Consider the following 23729-nt stretch of genomic DNA (forward strand, 5'->3'; position numbering starts at 1 on the left):
TGGGAAAGTCAACCTTTGACCTCATGTTGACAGAAATGTGCAGGGCCATTAATTGCATCCTGCTCTGAAAGACCATGACTCTGGACAATGTGAGAGACATTGTGGATGGCTCTGCACAAATGGGATTCCCTAACTGTGGAGGGGTGACAGATGGCACGCACATTCCACTTCTAGCACATTAATTGCAAGGGGTATTTCTCAATGGTTTTCCATGCACTTGTGGATCACCGTGAGCGTTTCACAGACATTAACGCAGGCTGGTCCGAAGAAGTGCATCTTTCGGAACACTGGCCTGTTCAAGAAGCTGCAAGCAGAGACTTTCTTTCTGGACTAGAAGATCACCGTAGGGGAAGTCGAAATGCCCACTGTGATCCTTGGAGACCCCGTCTACCCCTTAATGCCATGGCTCATGAAGCCATACACGGGGCAACTTGACAGCAACAAGGAGCAGTTCAACAGGCTGAGCAAGTGCAGAATGACTGTGGAGTGTGTATTTGGTCGTTTAAAAGACCCACTGGCAATGCCTGTATGGGAAGCTGGACATGGCTGATGATAATATTCCTATGCTTATAGCCGCGTGCTGTACACTCCATAATTAGTGAAGGGAAGGGTGAAAGCTTCACTCAGGGCTGGACTGCAGAGGCTCAGCGCCTGGAGGCTGAGTTTGAACAGCCAGAGACCAGGGCTATTAGAGGGACACAGCGCAGGGCTATAAAGATCAGGGATGCTTTGAGGCAGCAATTTGAAGCTGAAAGCCACTAATATTTGTTGTTATGCTCCAGACTGCAGTGCTTGTAAGGCTAGGAGATGATTGGTGCGTATGATACAAGAAGGGGCCTTAACATAATTGTACGTTGCTTTGCAGTACTCTTTTTGCTTTCACTTAATAGAATAAAGATTGCTTTCAAACAAACAATTCTTTTATTGAAAGACAACAACCAGAAGAGAGAGTCAAATGAAAAAAATCAGCAGCAGGGAGAGGGATGGGGGAAGGGAAGATCTCAAGAGGAGGAGGGGTCCCGGGATGGCTACAGATTTGTGTATGTCCAGGGAGTACAATGCAGCGGGTGCTGTACTTCTGCAGTCTGGCCCAGTTGAAGAATGGGTGTTGAGCACTGTGGGTAGTGGGAGTCCACACAGCTGGACTGGAAGGAGTGAAATGCTGCGAGTAGAGAGTTGACAAAAGTGTGGCGGTTGACAAAAGTGTGTTGGCACATGGGAAAGAGTTTTGCGACAGCAGCTGCAGGGGAGGACGGGTGCGGAGCTGCTTGGTTTGAACAGCTAGTATCGCCTGGAACAGGTCTGCTTGGCGCTCCATAACGGTTAAGAGCTGCTCCGAGGCTTCTTTCTGGTGTGCTGCATTCTTCTTTCGGTCCCTCTTCTCGCTGTCCCGCCACTCCTTCAATACCTTTTTCTCGGCAGCAGAGTGCATCATAACCTCACGCATAAAGTCCTCCTTAGTTCTTCTTGGATGCTTGCTAATTCTTCACAACCGTTCTGCCGCCAATAACAAAGAGAGGCTCCCAAGGTCATCTCTGTGAGGTTTAAATGCAACATTTACAGAAGCAATATTGTTTGCAACACAGACAACACTGTTTCACTGCTTTAAAACACAGCCAGTACTCACACACCTGTCACTAACTGGCTGACCCCAGCAAGCACACACAAGCCACAAGCCCCCCAAAAGTAGCAGCAGAGGCAGGGGAAATCACTAGACCCTGCTATACACTGGGCACGTGGCTCTTGGGCACTTGGGGAGAGCCAGCACTATAGGGTGGGCCTGATAATCACTCCTGTCCCCACACTTTCCACAGGAGGTGATCATTACGGAAGATATCTCACTGCTGAGGGTGAGCAGGGAATCAAGGGAGTCTCTTCTCCAAGCCTGCAGCTTCCACCCTGACCCCTATGCATCTAGCCTGTGTGCAGCAATGGTCTGTCACCATCTCCCCCGTGATGGCACAGTGGGGCAGGAAAGTTACCATTAATGGGGCAAGAAACAAAGCAGCTCTGCCGAGGAACCTGTGGCAGCAAATTGCCCAGCATCTCCACAAGAGTTTCCTGGAGATCTCTGAAGGAGATTCCCATGAAGTGCAGGAGCATATCAACAGCCTGTTCCGCCACTCAAACTAGGCATGAGGTGAGAGACAAGCCTGCTTTCTGCAACCCTCCTGCCCCCAACAGCTCACTTCAGCAATTCCCAAAATCAGATCCACTTACCAGGGGCCTCTTCTCCTGTTTGCACTTTGCCAAGATCCGACTGCTGTGTTTGGCTAGGCTCCTCCAGGGTAGAAGAGAGCTCCTGAATGCATGCATCTCTGGTCTCCGAGTCATCCTTTGCCTCTGGGTCCCCCTCCCACTCTTCATCCAATATTGCCTCCTCCTGGTTTGGTCCACTCTTGACTGGCACGCAAGCCAACGAAGTATCCACAGGGGCTTTTGCAGTGGAGGTGGGTCACCACCAAGTATCGCATCCAGCTCTTTGTAGAACCGGCAGCTCATGGGTGCAGCACCAGAGCAGCGGTTTGTCTCGTGTACCTTGTGGTAGGAGGTCCGCAGCTCCTTCACTTTGACCCTGCATTGCAGCATATCCCGGTCATGACCCTTTTCTATCATGCATCTAGCAATCTGTCCGTAGATACCATAATTCCGACAGTTGGATCACAGCTGTGACTGCACTGCCTCCTCTCCCCAAATGCCGATGAGGTCCAGCAGCTCGGCATTGCTCCAAGCATGGAACAGGCATGGCCACCTGGAAAGATGCACTGAGACCACTGCACGCATCACTGAGCAAACAGGAATTTGCAAAGGAATGTATGGGGTGGGGCTGACGGTTGGTCACCTGAAGGCAGGGCAGTTGAGTTCAAACCAATGGCCAGAGAGGTGAGAACAGACATTGTGGGACACCTCCTGGAGGCCAATCGCAGCACTGTAATCACCATGGTGTCTACACTGCCACTGCAGCACTGTAGCCCTGGTGCAGAAGGCTCTACACCTCTTGTTGAGGTGATTTTTTTTTTAGAGCACTGCATCTGTGCAGTTTCTGTGCACTAAGTGGCTTGGCAGTGTGTACACCTCGGGAGTTACAGTGCTCAAAGTTGCTTTACTGCACACAAACTTGCCAGTGTAGACGGGGCCTTAAAGTGTGAATCAAACAAATTAGCTTAGTAACTGAAAAAACAATAACTAACTCAATTAAATTTGCTAGTAGAAACATAAGAACATAGCCAAGGCCCTGCATACTCTGCAGCAAGCGGGAAATTCTGCTACAAGGATCCTTGATTCTATGGCCCTCGGGTGAAAATTCTCAAAGTTCAGTGGCAGTTTTAGATACATCTTAATGAGTTTTTTAAATCCACTATGCAAATGAATAATTCAATCATAACAGTAGTTCCTGTATATGATATTAAATTTGTTTTATAGTCTCCCCACATTTTCAATGCCAAATGTTGTCATCTTGAATTTTCAAAGTTAACTAATTAAGACGAATGGGGCAGTTCATACCTCTGAGCTATACTTCAGGTGGTCTGCAAACTACTGGCCAGGTCTACATTCAAAAGTTAAGCCAACACAGCTATGTGGTTCAGAAGTGTGAAAAAGCCACACTGTTGAGCCCTATAGCTAAGCCAACCTAACTCCCGTTGTAGACAGCCCTACATAGACGGAAGAATTCTTCCATCGACATAGCTACTGCCTTTCAGGAAGGTGGAGTAACTATAGCAATGGGAAAATCCCTTCCGTTGCTGTAGTGAATGGCTATGCTAAAGCGCTACAGTGGCACTGCTGTGGCTATCCTGCTGTAGCATTGTAAGGGTCGGCTAGCCCACAAGGAGGTCTGGTCCACACAAAACTTAAGTCAACACAGCTCCATCAGTCAGCAATGTGAAAAATCTACACCTCCGACCAATGTAGCTAAGCTGCCCTAACCCCCAATACAGATGCAGCTACATAATGGAAAAAATGCTTCTGTCGACGTACCTACAGTTGCTCGGAGAGGCAGTATTCTTACACTAATGGAAAACCCCTTCCATTTATGCAGGCTGCAGCTACACTACAGAGTTATGCCAGCATACCTACGCCAGTATGGTCTCTGTAGTACAACACTTTCTTTGGGTATGTGTACATCAGTTTACATCCATTTCAAGGTTACCTTTGTATCCAGGGGTGCTAGAAATATAATTTTTTTAAAGAACAATGCAATTTGCAGAATTCTACAGCTAGTAGTGAATTCCACAGCAAATGCTGTTGCCATGGAACCACTGAATACACAGGACCTTTGTTATAGCAGACGAGTTCTGTGATACTACTGAATCTTTCCATCACACTAAATAGACTATATTTATCAAAGTATCAACTGTGTGTGTTTTCAAAATTAAAAGTATTCTGCCATGATAGCAATACATCTTAAGTAACTTTGGCATTATTCTTGGAATCCAAGGATCTGGACTTTGGTGATGGACTAAAATTACTTGCAATACTAATGCTGTATGTTGGTACATTTTAATGCTGTAAGATGATTTTAATTCTTGAATCCAGGAGCCTGAATTGCTTGTTTGTTACATTCCCTGCAATGCCTGGGGAAATCCTTGAGTGTTAGGGAGATGCTTTTAGAGAAGTTTAAAACCAGGTTACAGCTGGTTGCTGTTCCCTCAGCCACAAGAACAGGATGCTGAAGTTATAAGATATACATGCTGGAATCTAATCAAATGGCTGCCTTTCTATTAAAAATCCAAGAAAACCTCTAGCCCAGCAGTGGGCAAACTTTTTGGCCCGAGGGCCACATTTGGGTATAGAAATTGTATGGCTGTCCATGAATGCTCACGAAATTGGGGGTTGAAGTGCGGGAGGGGGGGGAGACCAGAAATGAGGAGTTCAGGGTGTGGAAGGGGGTAGGGGAGGGCTCCGGCTGGGGGTTGTGAAAGTAGAATGAATTATATTGTAAAAATAAGAATGGATTAAAGAAATGTTGTATGTACCTTTAAGCAGAAATAAGAAATGTTGAAATACAGGTGCCAGGAAAAGAAACATTAGGCATAAACAATGGTGCTAATGGCAAAACATTAACAGAAGATGGGTAATAGTTAGTAAGGAAATAAGATATGCATGCCTAGCCCAGGTAAACTTATCTGATTCTGCTTCCTTTGTTATCTTATTAAGTTCTCGCCCTTTTATCTGTATAAATAAGATAGCTTGTGTCTTGCATGGTGCTCACATTTATTAGCACAGCGCTGTGCTAGTAAAACAGAGTGGTCTGACAAACTGTGAGTCCTGAGTCTAACTTTGACAGGGTGTGGGCTCTGGCCTGGGGATGGGGATGAGGGGTTTGGGGTGCAGGAGGGTGCTCCAGCCTGGGACTGAGGGGTATGGAGGGTGGGAAGGGGATCAGTGCTGGGGGAGGGGTGTGGGGGCATTGAGGGCTCTGGCTGGGTGTGCAGGCTCTGAGGTGGGGCTGGGGATGAGGGGTTTGGGGTGCAGGAGGGTGCTCCAGGCTGGGACTGAGGGGTATGGAGGGTGGGAAGGGGATCAGTGCTGGGGGAGGGGTGTGGGGGCATTGAGGGCTCTGGCTGGGTGTGCAGGCTCTGAGGTGGGGCTGGGGATGAGGGGTTTGGGGTGCAGGAGGGTGTTCTGGGCTGAGACTGAGAGGTTCAGAAGGCAGGACAGGGATCAGGGCTGGGGCTCAGGATTGGGGTGAGGGGGAAGGGCTCGGGGGTACAGGCTCCAGGCGGCACTTACCAGAAGCAGTGGCATGTCCCCCAGGTGCGGCTCTAGCGATTTCGCCACCCCAAGCACAGCGGCACGCCGCGGGGGAGCGCTCTGCCAGTCGCCAGTCCTGCGGCTCCGGTGGACCTCCCGCAGGCGACCCTGCGGATGCTCCACCGAAGCCGCGGGACCAGCGGACCCTCCGCAGGCACGTCTGTGGGAGGTTCACCGGAGCCGCCTGCCGCCCTCCCGGGGACCGGCAGAGCACCCCCCGCAGCATGCCGCCCCAAGCACGCACTTGGCGTGCTGGGGTCTGGAGCCGCCCCTGATGTCCCCCCTCCGGCTTCTACATGGATGCATGGCCAGGCAGCTCTGCACACTGCCCCATACACAGGCGCCGCCTCCGCAGCTCCCAGAAGCAGCGGCATTCCTCCCCCTCCACCCCTGGCTCCTACACAGAGGCGCAGCACCAGGCACCTCTGCATCAGTGTTTGCAGCCACCGCCCCTGCAGTTCTCATTGGCCACAGTTCCCGGCCAATGGGAGTTGCGGGGGGCGGTGCTTGGGTTGTGTGCTGCATGCAGAGCCCTCGGCCCTGGCTGCCTGCACACGTAGGAGCCGGAAGGGGGACATGCTGTTACTTCCAGGAACCATGCAGAAAGCCCCCGACCCTGCTCCCTGGCTGGAGTACGGAGCAGGGCAAGCCCCTGACCCTGTTCCCTAGCAGGAGGTCGAGGGCCAGATAATAGGGTCCGATGGGCCTTAGTATGCCCGCCCCTGCTCTAGACCAAGACTTTCTTGAGTTGATAACTTTCCATCATTCTCTCAGGAGGATGGCATTTCATCTTTACCCAGCACCCTCTCCCCCAAGCACCAGTATAACTCCTGTGATCGCAGTAAACCACAACCCTGCACCCCCACCTGGCATAGGGTGACCAGATGTCCCGATTTTATAGGGCCAGTCCCAATTTTTGGCTCTTTTTCTTATTTAGGCTCCTATTACCCCAACCCCTGTCCAGATTTTTCACATTTGTTGTCTGGTCACCATACTCTGGCAGCTCACTCCTCTTCCCCATTAGAATAGCTCAATACTACCTAGAACTCTCCTCTTCCTAGAGTGGGATGTAGGTGGAGCAGAAATGGGCAGTATATGCAGAGAAGTTAATATAGCCTGGCATTGTATTAACTTTTTGCAAGCGTCTTCTGTGAATATGTAGGAATGACACTGCAACCAACCCTGTCTACCGCAACTCCACCTTCTCCTCCTATGCAGACAATACACTTTGCAGAGAGCCCTTCTGTGTCTAATGGGGGCAGACAGACTGTAGTGAGGCCATTCGATATGGGCAGCATACTTTTTCCCCCAGAGCTGGGGTTTTAGCTTGAGTGCCACCCGCCCCAAAGTGGAGAGGAGAAAACCCTATCTTTTCCATTACTTTAGGTCTACATGCGGACTAGGGATTGGAGATTGCAAGCCTCACCACGTTGATGTGCACCTTTGAGTGCTTATCCTCACTGTAAAGCTAACTCAAGTTCCATGCACACACAAAAACCTTGAAATCAAGTATAGTGGTGGTTTTCATTCGAGCTGGCTGGCCAACCGGAGGGTAGACCCTAAAGATCAAGTTAGCACAACTCATCAGCTGCTAAAACACCATTCTGTGCAGCTCAAGTATTATTTTGCAGTGTGGCTACTCTCATGTGAGCTAGGGTAACATGAGAGGAGTTACCTCAAGTGCAGGTAACAAGTTAATTATGCAGTAAAGAGAAGACCAAGAATTTTTGCAAGCCTTCCTCCCCTCACTCTTCTGGACAGACAGCTTTCCAGACTTACACTTGAAATATAACCAGCTTTGTATGAATTTGGTAATGGAGCCTGCTCTGCACTCTGAAAAGCCAGTCTATCCTGTGAAGATTATGAAAATAATTACCTTCAGGAAAGAATGTTTAGATATCCTACAAATATAATCATAGTTAAAAAGCAGGGAGCAGGACTGACCTGCAGAAAATAGATTTAGAGGTTGAGCAGAGTCTACCAATACAAAATGAAAGTTGACTAGACATTTTACAAATTCTCTGACTTTTTGCCTCAGGACACTGATTGGCGTCTTCAGTGACGAAAGTACTATGCTTGAGACTTTCCAATACACAGCAGAATGGTCCCACTCCCGGACTAACAGCCTCTGTGATGTTGCGGAGTATGGAGAACGTCCAACTGGAGCAGAGGGAAATGATCCCATAGTTGGGACCCTCCTTCCAGATGATGATGTGGTATCCCTCTCCATGGAAGGGAACTCCAGTTATTAGGAAGAGACAGGTATTAGTAATGGACAATTCGATCATTAAAAACATAGATAGCTAGGTTTGCGATGACCAGGAGAACCACATGGTAACTTGCCTCCCTGGTGCGAAGGTTGCAGATCTCTCAAGACACCTAGATAGACTTACACATAGTGCTGTGGAAGAGCTGGTGGTCATGGTACATGTAGGTACGAGTGACATGGGGAAGGATAGGAGAGAGGTCCTGGAGGCCAAATTTAGGCTGCTAGGTAAGAAATTGAAGTCCAGGACCTCCACGGTAGTATTCTCTGAAATGTTTCCAGTTCCACGCAGAGGCAGTTGAACAGACAGAACCGCAGGGTATCAATGTGTGGATGTGATGATGGTATGGGAAGGAGGGGTTTAGATTTATTAGGAAATGGGGAAACTTTTGGGAAAGGGGAGCCTATGCAGAAAGGATGGACTCCACCTAAACCAAAATGGAACCCGATTGCTGGCACATTAAATTAAAAAGATTGTTGAGCAGTTTTTAAACTAAGGGCTGGGGGTGAGCCGACAGGTGCGGAGGAGCACATGGTTTGGACAGAGACATCCCTTACGGGAAGATCTATTAATGGAGATTCTCTATGCCCTAGTAAGGAGGAGAGGATGGATGATGATAAAATGCAGGTAGGATCTGATGAGAAACAGTCAAATGAAAAAAAAGTACCAATCAATTACATTATGTAATGGCAGACAGCTAAAAAGTGACTAGTTTTTAAAGTGCTTATATACTAATACTAGAAGTCTAAATAATAAAATGGGTGAACTAGAATGCCTCGTATTAAACAAGGATTTTGATATAATAGGCATCACAGAAATTTAGTGGAATGAGGATAATCAATGAGACACAATAATACCAGGGTACAAAATATATTGGAAGGACAGAACAGGTCGTGCTGGTGGGGGAGTGGCACTGTATGTGAAAAAAAGGGGAGAATCAAATGAAGTAAAAATCTTAAATGAACCAAACTATAACATAAAATCTCTATGGAGAGTAGTTCCATGCTTGAATAATAAGAATATAGAAGTAGAGATATTACCGACCACCTGACCAGGATGGTGATAGTGTCTGGGAATGTCTGGGAAATGCTCCGGGAGATTAGAGAGGCTATTAAAATATGAAAGGGGGATTTCAACTATCCCCATATTGACTGGGGATGGGATGCAGAGATAATGTTTCTTGACACCTTAAATGACTGTTTCTTGGAGCAGCTATTCCTGGAACCCTCAAGAGAAAAGAGTCAATTTTTGATTTAGTCCTAAGTGGAGCACAGGATCAGGCCCAAGAGGTGAATATAGCTGGACTGCTTGGTAATAGTAACCATACTATAATTAAATTTAACATCCCTATGGCGGGGAAAACACCACAGCAGCTCAACAACGTAGCATTTAATTTCAGAAAGGGGGACTACACAAATATGAGGAAGTTAGTGAAACAGACATTAAAAGGTACAGCGCTAAAAGTTAAATCCCTGCAAGCTGCGTGGAAACTTTTTAAAGACACCATAATAGAGGCTCAAATTAAATGTTTACCCCAAATTAAAAAACATAGTAAGAAAACAAAAAAACAAGAAACACCGTGGCTAAACAAAGTAAAAGAAGCAGAAAGAGACAAAAAGACATCCTTTAAAAAAGGAAAGTTAAATCCTAGTGAGGAAAATAGAAAGGAGCATAAACTCTGGCAAATGAAGTGTAAAAATATAATTAGGAAGGCCAAAAAAGAATTTGAAAAACAGCTAGCTAAAGACTCAAAAAGTAATAGCAAAAAAATGTATGAGAAGCAGGAAGCCTGCTAAACCACCAGTGGGGCCACTGGACGATGGAGATGCTAAAGGAGCACTCAAGGATGATAAGACCATTGAGAAACTAAATGAATTTTTTGCATCAGTCTTCACGACTGAGGATGTGAGGGTAAGTCTCAGTCCTGAGCCATTCTTTTTAGGTGACAAATCTGAGAAACTGTCCCAGATCGAGGTGTCATTAGAGGAGCTTTTGGACCAAATTGATAAACTAAACAGTAATAAGTCACCAGGATCAGATGGTATTCACCCAAGAGTTCTGAAGAAACTCAAATGTGAAATTGCAGAACTACTACCTGTAGTCTGTAAGCTATCATTTCAATCAGCTTCTGTACCAAATGACTGAAGGAGAGCTAATGTGATACCAATTAAAAAGGGCTCTAGAGCAATGTTCTAATTTTTCCCACTCATGTGTGGAATCAATTTTGTTACGTGCACCAATATGGAGGGGGTGTGTGACACAGCACCTTCACAGAATCATAGAATATCAGAGCTGGATAACATAACACAAGAACTAGGGGTCACCAAATGAAATTAATAGGCAGCAGGTGTAAAACAAACAAAAGGAAGTATTTCTTCACACAACGCACAGTCAACCTGTGCAACTCTTTGCCAGGGGATGTTGTGAAGGCCATGACTATAATAGGGTTCAAAAAAAGAACTAGTTAAATTCATGGAGGATAGGTCCCTCAATGGCTATTAGCCAGGATGGAGAAGGATGATGTCCCTAGCCTCTGTTTGCCAGAAGCTGGGAATGAGCAACAGGGAATGGAGGGATAGCTCAGTGGTTTGAGCATTGGCCTGCTAAACCCAGAGTTGAGAGTCCAATCCTTGAGGGGGCCATCTAGGGATCTGGGGTAAAAAATCTTTCTGGGGATTGGCCCTGCTTTGGGAAGGGGACTGGATGACCTCCTGAGGTCCCTTCCAACGCTGGGATTCTATGATTTTCTGTTCATTCCTTCTGGGGCACTTGGCATTGGCCATGAACCTTTGGTCTAACTCAGTATGTACATTCTTGTTATATTCTTAATTCCTTTGTAAGTTACACTGCCCTAATAACTCAGCTATGACTGAATCCCACTATATTACTTTCTCAGACTGCTCAACAAGAGATGGATCAAGTGTAACTACTCTTGAACTTGGACAATTCCTTCTTTGGTTCTGATTTCATTTCCATTTAATAATTACAGTATTTTAGACCATTTTCTTGAGAATTTGTAGGATCTATGGTGGCGATGGCTAGATACAGATAAGCTGTCTAAGATATGTTTACAAAAACAAGCATAAAGGCCTGATAAAAAGGAGGATATTTTACAAGTAGTGTATTGCAATTCCTTACTGTTGGTATTTTAAAATCACTTTCTCTGATACAAGCATTGGTTGATACAAAGTAGATTTTTTCCCCACCTCGTTCTGAGTAAACTGGGATTGGTTAGTCTGCAGAAGAGAAGAATGAGGGGGGATTTGATAGCTGCTTTCAACTACCTAAAAAGGGAGTTCCAAAGAGGATGGATCTAGACTGTTCTCAGTGGTACCTGATGACAGAACAAGGAGTAATGGTCTCAAGTTGCAGTGGGGGAGGTTTAGGTTGGATATTAGGAAAATCTTTTTCACTTGGAGAGTGGTGAAGCACTGGAATGGATTACCTAGGGAGGTGGTGGAATCTCCTTCCTTAAAGGTTGTTAAGGTCAGGCTTGACAAAGCCCTGGCTGGGATGATTTAGTTGGGAATTGGTCCTGCTTTGAGCAGGGGGTTGGACTAGATGACCTCCTGAGGTCCCTTCCAACCCTGATATTCTATGATTCTATAGAAAATTAGAAATCTCCAAGAGACAACCGAAAACATAATGAAATATTTATGGTCCTTTTTACATCTGCAGGGAGTAGAGTAACTTGATCATATAATTTCATTGCAGGTCTTATACCGTATTGTCCCGAGTATAGGCCGCACTTTTTTCCCCTAATTTAAGTCTTTAAATTAGGGGTGCGGCCTATAATCGGGATCTTGAAAAAAAAAAACCAATAAAAATACTTTAAATCCCAGCCGCGGCGGGGAATCAGAGCGCTCTGGGCTGCCCGCCGCGGCGGGGAGCCCAGAGCCTTTTAAATCCCAGCCGCGGCCGGGAATCAGAGCGCTCTGGGCTGCCCGCTGCGGCGGGGAGCCCAGAGCCTTTTAAATCCCAGCCGCGGCGGGGAATCAGAGCGCTCTGGGCTGCCCGCTGCGGCGGGGAGCCCAGAGCCCTTTAAATCCCAGCCGCGGCGGGGAATCAGAGGGCTCTGGGCTGCCCGCTGCGGCGGGGAGCCCAGAGCCCTTTAAATCCCCGCCGTGGCCGGGACTCAGAGGGCTCTGGGCTGCCCGCCGCGGCGGGGAGCCCAGAGCCCTTTAAATCCCAGCCGCGGCGGGGAGCCCAGAGCCCTTTAAATCCCAGCCGCGGCGGGGACTCAGAGGGCTCTGGGCTGCCCGCCGCGGCGGGGAGCCCAGAGCCCTTTAAATCCCAGCCGCGGCGGGGACTCAGAGGGCTCTGGGCTGCCCGCCGCGGCGGGGAGCTCAGAGCCCTTTAAATCCCAGCCGCGGCCGGGACTCAGAGGGCTCTGGGCTGCCCCAACCGTGTCCCCGCCACCCCCACCGCCGGCCCCGCGTACCCACCTCCGCCGGCCCTGGCCTCGCGCCGCCCGGCTCCAGCCCCGGCCACATCCCCGCCCCGGCCCCAGGCCCACCTCCTCCGGCCACGTCCCCGCCTCCCCTGCCACCCGGCTCCACCCCGGTCACGTCCCCGCCTCCCCCGCCGCCCAGCTCCAGCCCCGTGTACCCGCCTCCGCCGGCCCCGGCCTCAGGGCCGCCGGGGGGAGGGGGGGGGAAGGGGCCAATTTGCCCCCGGGCCCAGCAGGGGCCCCCACGAGAGTTTTTCGGGGGCCCCGGAGCGGTGTCCTTCACTCGCTCCGGGGGGCCCGGAAAACTCTTGCGGGGCCAGGCGCAGGAGCTTCCTCTGCTCCTGGTCTTCGCCTGCGGGGTAACCTGGTGAGTTACCGCCCAAGCGGGACCCGTCGCTGAAGTGCAGCCCGGTCTTCGGCGGTGGGGGGCCCTTCCGTTCCAGGACCCGCCGCCGAAGTGCCCCGAAGACCCGCGGCGGGGCCTCCGGCGCCGAATTACCGCCGCCGAAGACGGGGCTGCACTTCAGCAGCGGGTCCCGCTTCGGCGGTAATTCGGCGGCGGGGGCGCCCCGCGGTGGGTCTTCGGGACACTTCGGCGGCGGGTCCTGGAACGGACGGGCCCCCCCGCCGAAGACCCTGGGCCCCCGGAATTCTCTGGGCGGCCCTGCCCGGCCGCACATCCCCCGCCGCCCGGCGGCAGCCCCGGCCGCGCGTCCCCCGCCGCCCGGCGCCGTCCCCGGCCGCACCTCCCCCGCCGCCCGGCGCCACATCGCCCGTCCCTGTCCCCGCGTCCCCTGCCGCCAGGCTCCGGACCCGGCACCGCATCCCTTCCCGGCCGCCCTACTCTGGCCGGCCAGCTACCTGGCTCTGGCCGTCCGGCTCCCGCCACATCCTCCAGCTCCGGGCTCCGGCCGCGTGACTCCTGCCCCGGCCCAGCATACCGGGGCTCCTAGCTCCAGCCGCGGCCGGACTGTAGTGCTGCCAGCCACATCCAGGCAGCGCAGTAAGGGGGCAGGGAGGGGGTGTTGGAAAGAGGGCAGGGGAGTTCGGGGTGGGGGGTGGATAGGGGTTGGGGGGGTCAGAGGGCAGGGAACAGGGGGATTGAATAGGGGCAAGGGTCCTGGTGGGGCAGTTAGAAAGGATCAGGGGATGGAGGCAGTCAGGGGCAAGGGTTCCAGGGGCTGTCAGGGGACAAAGAGAAGGGGTGGTTGGATGGGGCAGGGGTCCCTGGGGTGGGGGGAGGTGTCATGGAACGCGGGGGGTTGGATGGGTCAGGAGTTCGGGGGGGGGGGGGCCATGATTCCTAACCCTAAGAACATTTGCTAATCTTGTTGATTGTTGTGCAGGGGAGAGGGTGAGAACTGTTCCCATCAGTCTCCTTGTTATCCATTCCTTTTCCCTTCTTTATTTACAGTATAACTACAAAATAGTTTTCAATATTTCTGAGTATGTAACAAAAGCAGGACTACCAAAAGTGTTAAAAGTGTTAAAAATACTGGTACATGTCTTCCTATTCATTACATAAAATACTGTTTTACTGTTCTACTAATGTGTATATTTTCTTTGTTAAAAAAAGTTAAAAATTTAATTTTTTTAAAATAGCACCAAACTTTAAGGGTGCGGCTTATAATCAGGAGCGGCCTATACTCGGAACAATACGGTAATAGTTGGCATTTTCCATGATATGCCAGTTCCTGGAGTAATGTGACTACATGAGAAACTCATCTCTCTCTCTCTTTATTTAAAGTTTCTACCCCACATGGATGCAGAGAAAAGTTTGAAAATATGAACCCTAAAAGACACAAACACCCGAAGGCAAATAAATAACTCAAATTTATTTTTTAAATCTCTCAATTTTTAAACCAATCTCATGACTTCAGGAGAGGCAGGGAGGGCTGACAAGATTTTTGAATGTTCAGGGTTGGCAGTATTGCTTTTCTTCTAACCATGGTTTGAATAATGCAAGTTATTCCACCTTGGCAGACTCCCATGCGGGGCCCCATTGATGTTAATGGGAGTCTACAATGGTCTTCTCACACAGAACTTTCAGGATTAAGGCCCATATTTGACCCACAGATGTTTCCAGAAACCTAGTTAATGTTTCTTTTAGGTTCAGAACAGGCAACATCAGGATATTAAGCTTCCTCAGAATGAGAGATAGGGGAAGGGTGACAAATATTAAATGCAATAAAATATTTCACCTGAGTAATTAGAGATATAACAGGAGCTCTGCTTTTTACCTACCTTTGAATTTTTATGTAGTGTAATGTAACTAATTAGCCTACAAAAGCTAAACATTTACAACTAAGCTAAAAAACTCTAAAATGCAACACTGGCACAGCATGGAGCTTTAACTATAATATAAGCCCCCAATGATTTGGAGATGGCAAAGTGACAGCTGTCCAACAGGTGGGAACAGTTTGCTTCTTATACTAGAAGACCACATTTTTCTTACTATAGCTAAATACTGTACTAGTAGGAGGCTTAATACAAGGAAAGTTTTAACAAAATCCTGCTCACACATAAGAGGGGTGAGAACATTGTCTACTGCTCTGTATAATGTAGCCAAGTGAAACATACAAGAGTGTTAGGTCAAGTCATAGGTCAGATCTACATGTAAGTAATGGTAAAAAGATAAAACTGATATTGAAGTGATTTTTTTCCTACATTTTATCCACAGTGATTCAAAAGAATCTACTTTTATTTCCTGCAATGTACATGATGGAATTGTTCATGTGTGAGGGACTAATGATGACTATCATTTTTACTCTCTGATGTAAAAAAGAAAAATCATTAAATATAAACTCCCTTTGTCAAAATGCCTCCTTCTGAAAGAGGAACTCTGGGTAGCTTGAAAGTTAGTCCTTTCACCAACAGAAGTTTGTCCAATAAAAGATATTACCTCACCCACCATGTCTCTCTGATTCTGAAATACAAAGTTAAAACTGTCAAATTAGAATTTCATATTCTCATTGGCTAAAGAGCTACAGCCGCTGATACCAAATCACAATACATCAAACTTAATAACTTAAGACCAGTTTGAAGTTACGCAGCAGGTAGACAGCCAACCCACAACTAGATTCCCAGTCTACTGTCCTATGTGCTGGATCACAGTGGCTTCCATCATCATTTCAACATCTTATTTCTCTACTTGGAGCACAAAAACAGTCCACAGAAACAGAAGAAACCTTGGACATAAATGATACAGTGACTGGTCATATCAACACTTAAGAAAGTGATTGGGGTTTTATCAATGTAAAGCACATGTGATTTTTTTTTTTTTTCCAAATAATGCTATTTGTTTGTTAGGTACCAACAAGGTGCTCAGCACTGTACAAGAGAAAGACAACAGTAACTGCAGTGAGAAGCTTACATTCTTGGGCCCTGATGCTGAACATTTCTAAACACATGGGAGATTCCACTGACCAGAACAATACTAACCTTGTACATATGAGTAAACATTTATTCTGTCCTAAGAGTGGAATGAAAAAAAATGTTTCCCACTACCTATAATTATAATCTCAACTTCTCAAGTATCAATCTACTTCCAAGTAAATGAAGTCTGAGTATTAAAAAAGAATCATCCTTACACTGACCCTGACATGCCACTAGAGTTTATCAGTTATCTAAGCAACAGAAAACGTAACTCATATTTTGGGTTCATAGCACTATTCTGAACTCTGATCTCTTTAACCCCCGAGAACCCTCCAAAAGCCACCAAATTAAGGGCTTTGGCTACACTTACACTTCAAAGCGCTGCCGCTGTGTAGTCAAAGCACCAGCGCTGGGAGAAAGCTCTCCCAGCGCTGTCCGTACTCCACCTCCCTGTGGGGAATAACGTACAGCGCTGGGAGCCGCGCTCCCAGCGCTGGGAGCCGCGCTCCCAGCGCTGGGGCTTTGACCACACTGGCGCTTTGCAGCGCCACAATTTGCAGCGCTGGAGAGGGTGTGTTTTCACACCCTGCTGCAGCGCTGCAAATTTGTAAGTGTAGCCAAGCCCAAGATTTTCAGTGCTCCGGTTACACAGCTTCTGGAACAATTATTTTCTTACACTGAGACCATTTAGAACTTGCATTTAAGATTAAAATGCTAAACCAAAGCAGCAATTTTTAAGTGAGCCAAATGAAAAAATTGGTTGGTAACAAAATTCCCAACCTTGAGTGTAACTTTTATGTTGATTTCCAAGGTAGATTGTTTCCCCAATATCCCTGCATCAGGCATAACATTCAGCAAGACAAGCATTTCAGATACTCCCAGCTGGATTTCAGGAGAACCCTCACTGACTATATATAACATTAATCATTTTGACATAGTTACATTTAAGTACATAAGATGTGCACACGTGCAACATTAATTGATTTATATACGGGTGCAACTCACTAAATAGCCACTGCATACCCTCTTCCGTTTTCACCCAGTTATCCAGAGTTTGCTATTTATAGGAAAGTGAAAGGCAATCAGAATCCAGGGCCAGTCCATAAATAAAACACCACATTTCCATTTACATGGATGTTGGTGGTTTAGATCCCCAAACTGAGTGTTGTATGACTTCGCCCCCACCAGGGATATTTCTGCACAGAGCTCATTGCAGGACTGGCTCTTGGCTACAAGTTTCTCAGGGCAACAGGCTTGTTTTTGTTTGTGAAGCACTGTGCACGTTTCTGATCCCAGCTATGACCCCCCTCACGCCGTTAACGGTCACCTGTTTGCCTGGAGCGTTAAGCCTCAGACCAGGGCTGTGACCCTGTCACAGAACCGACACTGACCAGCCCCCAGCCCCGTCCCGGGGTCTCAGCAGGACTCTACCCCACGCAGCACACCGGGGGGGGGGCACTGCTGCTTCATGGGCGGGGGGGGGAACTGAAGCACGGGAAAGTAGCCCGGGGGGGGGGTGTCACAGAGCAGATCAGCAGCAGGGCTGGGAAAGGAGCCCCGGTGTCCCGCCCCCAGGCTGGGGAACACACAGGCGCCCCTCAGCCCCTCATCTACCCCCCTTTACCCCACACTCCCCTCCCCCCCGCCCCTCGGGGGGCTGGGAAGAAACCCCCCAGGCCCAGCCCCCCAGGAGAGGGGGAAGGGGAGCGCTATTATCACCTTGGCTCTACCGGCCTCCAGCTTCCTCCTCCTCTCCTCGTCCATGGCTGGGTCAGGAGGAGGGTCGGGGCGGCCGAGAGGCGCGAGCCCGAAGAACGGGGCACTCGCCCGTCGGGGGTCGGGCTCCGCCGCGCCTCACGGCCGCTATGGGGCTTACAATGGCGCCCGCCAAGCCCACGCTCAGGAAAGGGCCGCGTTGGGCCCGCAGCCCCGCCCCCCGCTCCGCCCCGGGCCAGGGCGGGAGCAGCGCGTGGGGCTCGGCCGGGCTGGCCCAGGCAGCCCCCCCGGCCTGGCTGATCCCGCTGTTCCCGAGGGGCTCCCGCCGCGCTGCCCTGCGGACACCGTCACCCACCTCCCAGCGGCAATGGGTCTCGGGGGGCGCTGGGCAGCGGGCACTGGGAGGGTCTGTGGGCGGGGGGCTGGGCAGTGTGGGGGCTGTGAGCGGGAAGGCGCTGGGCAGTGGGGGCATTGTGGGCAGGGCGGCACTGGGGGGACTGGGCGCTGTGGGCGGGGCGGGGAGGTGCTGGGCAGTGTGGGGGCTGTAAGCGGGGCGGGGAGGCGCTTGGCACTGGGGGGGGCTATGGGCGGGGCGGCGCTGGGCAGTGGGCGCTGCAGGGGCGGGGAGCGCGGGGCATTGGAGGGACTGGGGGCGGGGCGGCGCTGGGGGGACTGGGCAGTGGGGGGGTGGGGGGCGGGGCGGCGCTTGGCACTGGGGGGGGCTATGGGCGGGGCGGCGCTGGGGGGACTGGGCAGTGTGGGGGTTGTGGGCGGGGCGGCGCTGGGTACTGGAGGGGCTGTGGGCGGGGCGGCACTCGGCAGTGGTCTCTGGAGGGGCGGCACTAGGGGGATTGGGCAGTGTGGGGGTGGGGCGGCGCTGGGTACTGGGGGCTATGGGCGGGGCGGCACTCGGCAGTGGGCACTGGAGGGGCGGCACTAGGGGGATTGGGCAGTGTGGGGGCGGGGCGGCGCTGGGTACTGGGGGCTATGGGCGGGGCGGCGCAGGGCAGTGGTCACTGGCGGGAGGGGGAAGCGGTGGGAATGCGGTGGGCACGTCACTGCCCATTCGCACTAACGGATTATTGGGATTGACAGAGGGGGCTGGTATTCTCCTCCCTCTGCAGCTCCCGCCCCCGCCAACGGAAGCGCCAATGAAGAAGCTCCTCCCACCGCGGCGCGGATGGTCAGTTCAAATGGCTGCAGGCTAGGGCCCGCCCCCACAGCCGGGCTAGCCAATCACGAGTGGGAGGCCTCAGCCCCGGGTAAACCGAACCGGCCAGTCAGGAGCTGGGAGCGTGGGGGGGGGCAGAGTCTCCGCCCCCAGGGCCAGGGCGTGAGGCGCTTCGCGTTCGTCCCTCCCTGTGGGGGCGGGGCAGGGAGAGCGTCTGCTGCGCCGCTCGCGTGGGCTGCGTGCTCCCGAGGCGGGCGGGAGGAGCTCCTAGCTCTGGGGCCCCCTCCGGCCCCGCCCCCACAGGGAGGGGGCTCCTAGCTCTATGGAAACGCCCCTTCCCTGTCGTCCCCCCCCCCCCCAGTGTAACCTGCTTTGCTGGAGGGACTTAAAGGGAGAAGCAGCTAATAATAGGGGCTGCCTGCCCCCCCCTGCATTCTAAGTGACGCCCTTTCCCGTAGCCTGTCAGGGATTTTTCTCTCAAGTGTACAGTGCAATTATCATAAACTTCAGTTTAATATTTAAAATGATCAAGGCACATCCCTTAAACTAGGGGGCAGGGGGTCGCCCTAAATGGGGAGGAGGTTCCTAGTACGATGCCACCCCCCAATCCCCTGTCCTCCCCGTCAGGGCCCGGCCCTCACAGGGATAGCACTTCTAGCACTACGAACCCCCTGTTCTCTCCCCCCTGCTCCCTCAAGGCCCTGCCTCCCCCACCCTGCTCCAGCTGCCCCCCATTCTGGCTGGGGCCGGCCAGCCCATCCCCCACTACCAACCACCATCAGCCTTGCCTAGGCTGTGAGGGAGCATTGTTGAGGCACGTGCTGGCCAATGCTACCGCAGTGGTGCAGACCTACTGTTAATTTTAAAATGCAGCTGTTCTGTTCCTTTCCCAGCACGTGGCAGGGGTGAGATGGTCTTCCTTTTTGATAGGCACCTTGTAACTAGCAACTGCGAACTGTTGTTTAACAACGGTTGGAAACATAAGAGTCTGTTAGCCAAAAGGGCTCGTTTCCCCCTGGAGCTTACCTAATTACACCAAGGAGGCACGGAGACAGGAAGACGAGTACCACACCCTTTATTGATCGGTCAGCTGAGCGGGTGTTCTCGTCCCGGCTAGTGCCAGAGAGAGACACACCTTACATGGCCAGATGGGCCTACCTTTATACCCCGAAACAAACAACTTAGCCTACGTTTGTCTACGTCATTTGGTTGACCTGTAGAACCTGTATATGCATCTGTTAGGGGATAATTGGATATGCAGGATACATATATCATTTTGTGGGGGCTACAAGATACATACAGCTGTTGAGGATACATTTGTCATTCTGAAGGGGAAACAAGATACACCTGTTGACCCTTTGTACTAGATACTTTGGATGCATACATGTGAACGCAGCTGCATACACTTGGGGAGCCAACATATACTTGGGGAGCCAAACAAAACTGATAAGCGAAATAGCTGACTTAGGTAGATACACGGCTTTCAGTCTAATGAGTTCTGTAAGCTTTCCAACACAGTTTGGACAAGCATAACATAACTTTGGTTCACTCAGGCCTAATACGGAAAGGCTTCATTAGCACTATAATTTTCCAACAAGTCCCCACAGGGCTTAGCTGGAAAGCAGCACTCTCTGCATAGAACAGTGTCTGTCCTCGGGTGGGATGGGACTTGTGGGGAGGAGAGTCAGAAGGCACTGAAAATGTTATTACGATCTAATGCAAAGAAAATCTTGCTCCCCCAGCTCATTCTGATTTCAGGCACCCACCTCTGCCTCTCAACACACTTACACAGACTTAGCATTTTGCTATCATTGATAGATTTTTTACTGTTGCAGGTTTTTTGTTCTTTTTTTTTTTTTGCCACCTGAAAAGGTTGAGAAGCACCGCTGTAGTGCATAGGGTACAGATCTGGTATCTACAAGACCTCTGTTCTTTTACCGGCTTTGCCACTGCTCTGCTCTGTGACCTTGGACAAGTCTCTCCGTCTCGCTTTAACCTCCCACATGTTGTTTAGAATCTTTAGAGCCCATTTCTGCTAAGATTTATGCAAGTATTTAGTTTTTTAAATGTGGGTAATCCCATTGACTTCAATGGGCTATTCACCGCACATAAAATTAAGCATATGCATAAATATCTGCACAATCAGGGCATTAGGCTGTACTCTCTTTGTGGCAGTGACTGTCTCTCATGGGTTTGTACAGCACCTAGCACAATGGGGCTGTGATTTCTGTTGGGGCCTTTAGGCATTAATCTCATAGGAATAGTAAATAATAAATTTAGACAGAACATCCTGTTTTTTAAAAATCAGAATATAAAGATATATACAGACAAACTCTAGTCATAACTGATTTTGAACTCATAATTTCATTATGAACTTAGCTCAGGGAGAAAATGTACATTTTGATTGAATGAAGCAGGAAGCATATCCATTGGTTTATTTTATTTTTGTTATAGTACTTCACTACTAGCGCTGCATTTATTTTATTCTGCTTCCTCATGAAGTGTTATTCCTCTTCTGTGTTTTCTGCATGAAATTGACGGCTGATGGCTGAGGGCACAGAAATGTGGAGGAGCAATAACTGTTCCATGATTTGCTTGCATTCATTAATTTAATAAACATTAAAAGAGGTTGAATTCATTGTGTGTACAGAGACAGAGATATCGGTATGGATAGCACTATGACCTAGATTTGACAAAGCTCTTAGGTACATGGGTAATCTAACTGAAGGCCATGGGAGCCCTCATATGAGGGTAGACACTTGTGAGTATTGTGCCAGGTAGAACAGCAGAAGCGGGGGATGGGCATAAAGGGGTCCTGCCATTCCCTTCATTCTTGTGTTTAGTGTCAAATACCGTAGGGTGGGGGGTATTCGCCCAATAATTCAGTAATCTGCTTTCTTTTCTATATACTGTTTTGATCTAGATCAAAACAAACAGCAAATTGCTAGTGTATTGAATATAGGAAAAGACAGGGAAACTATATCTCTATTTATATACACACACACACAGAGGGCCAAATTCTGCTCTGTTGCACCTCTGTGATTGCCCTACCATTAGGGATCAGCTGGGTGAATCTGAAAGAATTTTAGGCCATTGTTTCCAGTGGCTAGAATTTATTTAATCAGTGTTCTGTGAATGAACCAAGAGAAAACATTGCAGTGCCTGTTTGCCCCTCAAAAAAGCATGGTATGAGGTGTGTATTTATTTTTGTATTCTCTCTTTTGTGACTGTTGACATGAACTATTCAACAGCACATATTAATGTGTTTGAGCGTTCAAGCAACCACATAAACTACTGCCCCATATGAGAAGCCACCAGCAAGAAATCCTTAGCTGTAGTAATTAATGCATTTGATGCAAAGAAAATACAAAATATAATAATTTGTTTATAAACAGGTCTCATGAGGGTTTTTTGGTAGTTAATGTAAAATCAACTTCTTTGGCAGTGCTGAGAATGTTATAAGGGTACTTTTGTAACTTTCCTGTGACCGGATGTAGAGGAAAATCAGCCTACAGTGGAGGGTGCTGGACTGGGACTCAGGAGTATGTGAGAATACTGCAGGGGTGGGCAAACTTTTTGGCCCGAGGGCTACATTGGGAAATAGAAATTGTATGGCGGGTCATGAATGCTCACAAAATTGGGGTTGGGGTGTGGGATCGGGGGTGGGCGTGGGGATGAGGAGTTTGGGGTGTAGGAGGGTCCTCTGGCCTGGGACTGAAGGGTTCAGAAAGCAGGAGGGGTATTGGGTACAGGAAGGGCTGCAGGTTCTGGCTGGGGGTGAGGGCTCTGGAGTGGGGATGAGAGGTTTGGGGTGCAGGAGGGAGCTCGGGGCTGGAATTGAGGGGTTTGGGAGGGGGATCAGGGCTGGGGTAGGGGGTTGGGAAATAGGGAGAGGCTCAGGGGGTGCAGGCTCTGAGTGGCACTTGCCACTGCCAGGGCCGGCCTTAAGCCGATTTGCCCGATTCCCCTGAATCGGGCCCCGCCCCTGACAGGGCCCCGCTCTGCAGCGTCTCTCCCGGAAGCAAAGCTCTGCGTCTCCCGGAAGCAGCAGCTGTTGCTAGGCAACTAGAGACGCTGGCCAGCTGAGGCAGCGGGGGCCCCTGGCTGTACTTGCAGGGGGGAGGGGGGAGAAGGCACATGTGCATTGCAGCCTTCCTTCCCCTCCCCCTCCCCCACCCCCAGCACTCACCTGGAGGAGACGCAGAGGGAGCTTCTGGTCTGTGGCAGACAGGAATCTCTGCAGTGCACCCTTCCAGCGGTGAGTGTCTGACCCTGCGATTCCCCAAGGGTTGTAATATTGGGCTGGTTTTGTGGTTTACGTGGTGTTGCTGTTTGAGGGTGAGTCTGTGCCTGCCTGTGTCTGTTTCAAAACTAAAGTTGGGATCATGTAACCCAGGAAAAAAGCCCCGAGCCGGTACTTAGTGCTGTGAACTCCAGGTGAGAGAGAGAGGGAGGTTTGGAGGAGGAAATCAAATACATCAAGAGGGGAGAATGCGAAAGGTCTGCAACAGGGCAGGCTGAGACTTATCTCCGCCCCCCTTCCCCCGCAGGAGGGGAAACTGAGGCACTGAGTGATCAGATTCCCCTCTCCAAATTATTTGCAAAGGAGGAGGACGGGGGCTCCTGTCCAAACCAGTTCCCTTCCCATCAACTCTGCTTTCCCTGCTGCAAGACCGCTGTAGGGGATGAATATTTCCATTAAACTATGGCTCCTTCGTTTGCCCTGCAACAATGAAATAGACCGGCTTGGTGGGGGGGGGAATAGCCCCCCCTAAAGCTTTGTGGATATTAAGGTTTTTGGGGGGGGGGGGTGGGGGCATGATAATATTCTAGATCAATCAAATGCCCAGCTCAGCTTTCTAGCCATCCAGCAGCTTTAGGGCAGGGAAGGTAGGTGCTCTTGGTGCAGAGTGGTCGCAAAACAGGGGTGAATTTAGCGGGGGTTTGTGGGGTCTGCTTGAAATCCCACCCGATGCAGCCACACAGAATCACTGGC

At 50.0% G+C, this 23729-nt stretch overlaps 2 protein-coding genes across 8 annotated transcripts in view; one reads left to right on the forward strand and one right to left on the reverse strand.

Annotated features, from left to right (window-relative positions):
• Positions 1-17882, reverse strand: part of PCNT (pericentrin) — a 271822-nt gene extending 253940 nt beyond the window's left edge. For both annotated transcript variants that reach the window (XM_045032451.1, XM_045032450.1), the window contains exon 1: positions 17566-17882. In XM_045032451.1, coding sequence (XP_044888386.1) covers positions 17566-17610 — 45 coding nt within the window. In that variant the 5' untranslated portion in view covers positions 17611-17882. The remainder of the gene's footprint in view (positions 1-17565) is intronic.
• The window catches only part of C10H21orf58 (chromosome 10 C21orf58 homolog), a 48304-nt gene continuing 42424 nt past the window's right edge, over positions 17850-23729 (forward strand). For 2 of the 6 annotated variants that reach the window (XM_045032454.1, XM_045032453.1), the window contains exon 1: positions 18555-18824. In XM_045032454.1, coding sequence (XP_044888389.1) covers positions 18743-18824 — 82 coding nt within the window. In that variant the 5' untranslated portion in view covers positions 18555-18742. Of the gene's footprint in view, positions 17934-18554; positions 18825-23729 lie in introns of those variants that run through there. The other 4 variants (XM_045032457.1, XM_045032459.1, XM_045032456.1 and 1 more) reach the window with 3 other exon arrangements.

The sequence above is a fragment of the Mauremys mutica genome, chromosome 10 (assembly GCF_020497125.1).
Source record: "Mauremys mutica isolate MM-2020 ecotype Southern chromosome 10, ASM2049712v1, whole genome shotgun sequence".
Classification (NCBI taxonomy): domain Eukaryota; kingdom Metazoa; phylum Chordata; order Testudines; family Geoemydidae; genus Mauremys; species Mauremys mutica.